Source organism: Diospyros lotus, chromosome 1 (genome assembly GCF_014633365.1).
Source record: "Diospyros lotus cultivar Yz01 chromosome 1, ASM1463336v1, whole genome shotgun sequence".
In the NCBI taxonomy this organism is placed as follows: Eukaryota; Viridiplantae; Streptophyta; class Magnoliopsida; order Ericales; family Ebenaceae; genus Diospyros; species Diospyros lotus.
The window spans coordinates 18,746,344-18,748,015 of NC_068338.1; the positions used below are offsets into that span (position 1 = coordinate 18,746,344).

The window sequence follows — 1,672 nt, forward strand, 5'->3', positions numbered from 1 at the left end:
AGAAATCCCACTCCTCAAATTACCCTCTGATTTGCACCAATTTGAAATCATCTCCCTGCGATATACAAGTTCCCAAGCCATTTTGCCTTTACTAATTATTGTATCAAGTTCACTATCACTAATAAACAATGATAATATATTAAGCATTTATCCCATTACCTGAAATTAGTTACATAAATTCAAGATATTAATTCTCTCCTTTCGGTCACTAATCTAAGCCTAACTTTTGTGTTGTAGGGTTGATTTTGTTCCTCTAAAATCTTCAAGATCATGCCGGCGACAGCAGGTAGGGTTCGTATGCCAGCAAACAATAGGGTGCACAGTAGTGCAGCCCTCCAGACCCACGGTATATGGCAGAATGCAATTGGTTACGACCCTTATGCCCCCAATAAGGTCAAAGGAAGCAACAAGAACTCCCAAGACAAGTCTTCGAACAAGGGAATGGAAGCTGTGACTGCCTACGCCAGTTTCCAGGGATTGCTGGCACTGGCCCGCATAAATGGTTCCAATGCTAATGAGGCTCGTGGAGCCTGCAAGAAGTGTGGCCGTGTTGGTCATCTCACCTTTCAGTGCCGGAACTTTTTGAGTACTGTTAAGGATGATATTAAGGAGAAAGACCCAGATGCATTTGAGGCTGCAGTTTTGTCTGGGTTGGATAAGGTGAAGGGAAACTGTGGCGAGGCAAAAGGTGGTAGAAATGCATTTGAGAGATTGGAAGAGAAGAGTTCTGAGGAGGAGAAGGATAGTGAAAGTTCAGATTCTGACTGTGATTCAGAAATTGAGAGGGCTATTGCTGAGAAAAATGGAAAGAATGTGAGAAGTGAATTGCGGGATTTAAGACAGAAGAAAGAGGACTTTGATGAGTCACCGGATGAGGATGTTCAGTGTCGACATCGAAGGAGGAAAAGTCCAAAGGAGAAGAGGAAATGGAGTCAAAGAGGTTCTGATGATTTAGTTTCAGAGGATTCAGAGTATTTTACCAGAAGACACAAGCGGAAGGGTAGGAGGGCAGCTTCACCATCTATTTCGGATATTAGCAGCTCAGAGGATTCCTTCCTGCGTTGGCAAACAAAAAGAGGTACGGAAGAAGATCAGGAGACACCATTGTTAAGAAGATGACTAGTCTTTCTGGGGAAGGTCAATGACATGTCCTTAGTTTCTGGTCATTTTGTTGTGATGTAAATTTGAATGTTTTGTGCTTTGATCTACCGTCTTTCTTGTCTCCTACTTGATTTTTCTAGTTAAGAATTTGGGTAGTTGCTTGTGTATAAAAATTGCAAAGATTCTCTTATTAGTCTTACTCTCTTGTATCTTCTTCCATTCCCCTTAAAAGGTGAGCTGTGAAGTAGTTAACCAGTTATTGGAAAATAATGTCCAAATCTTCATTGTGCCATTATGATCTAAACATTGATTCTATATTTTCTTCTCATTAATATTTATTTATTTATTATTATTATTATTATTATTTATTTTGTGATGAATAATTGTTGAATTATGCAGATAATGTGGTCGGATATATAGTTGAATTCCTTGGTAGAAACAAAAAAAATATATATTATTATTCGAATTTACAAAGCAGTAGTAAAGGTTATTAACCTTTATTTTGTTTGTTTGTTTGTTTGTTTGTGGCGGAGCATTCTTCAACCATTCTATATTATATTATTGTATTTGT

At 38.3% G+C, this 1,672-nt stretch overlaps 1 protein-coding gene across 1 annotated transcript; it reads left to right on the forward strand.

Moving 5' to 3' along the window:
• Window positions 1–270: 270 nt before the first annotated feature.
• On the forward strand, window positions 271–1,119 carry LOC127806493 (CAX-interacting protein 4-like). The gene has a single exon (XM_052343872.1). The coding sequence runs from the start codon at window positions 271–273 to the stop codon at window positions 1,117–1,119; it is 849 nt and encodes a 282-aa protein (XP_052199832.1).
• Window positions 1,120–1,672: the final 553 nt, after the last annotated feature.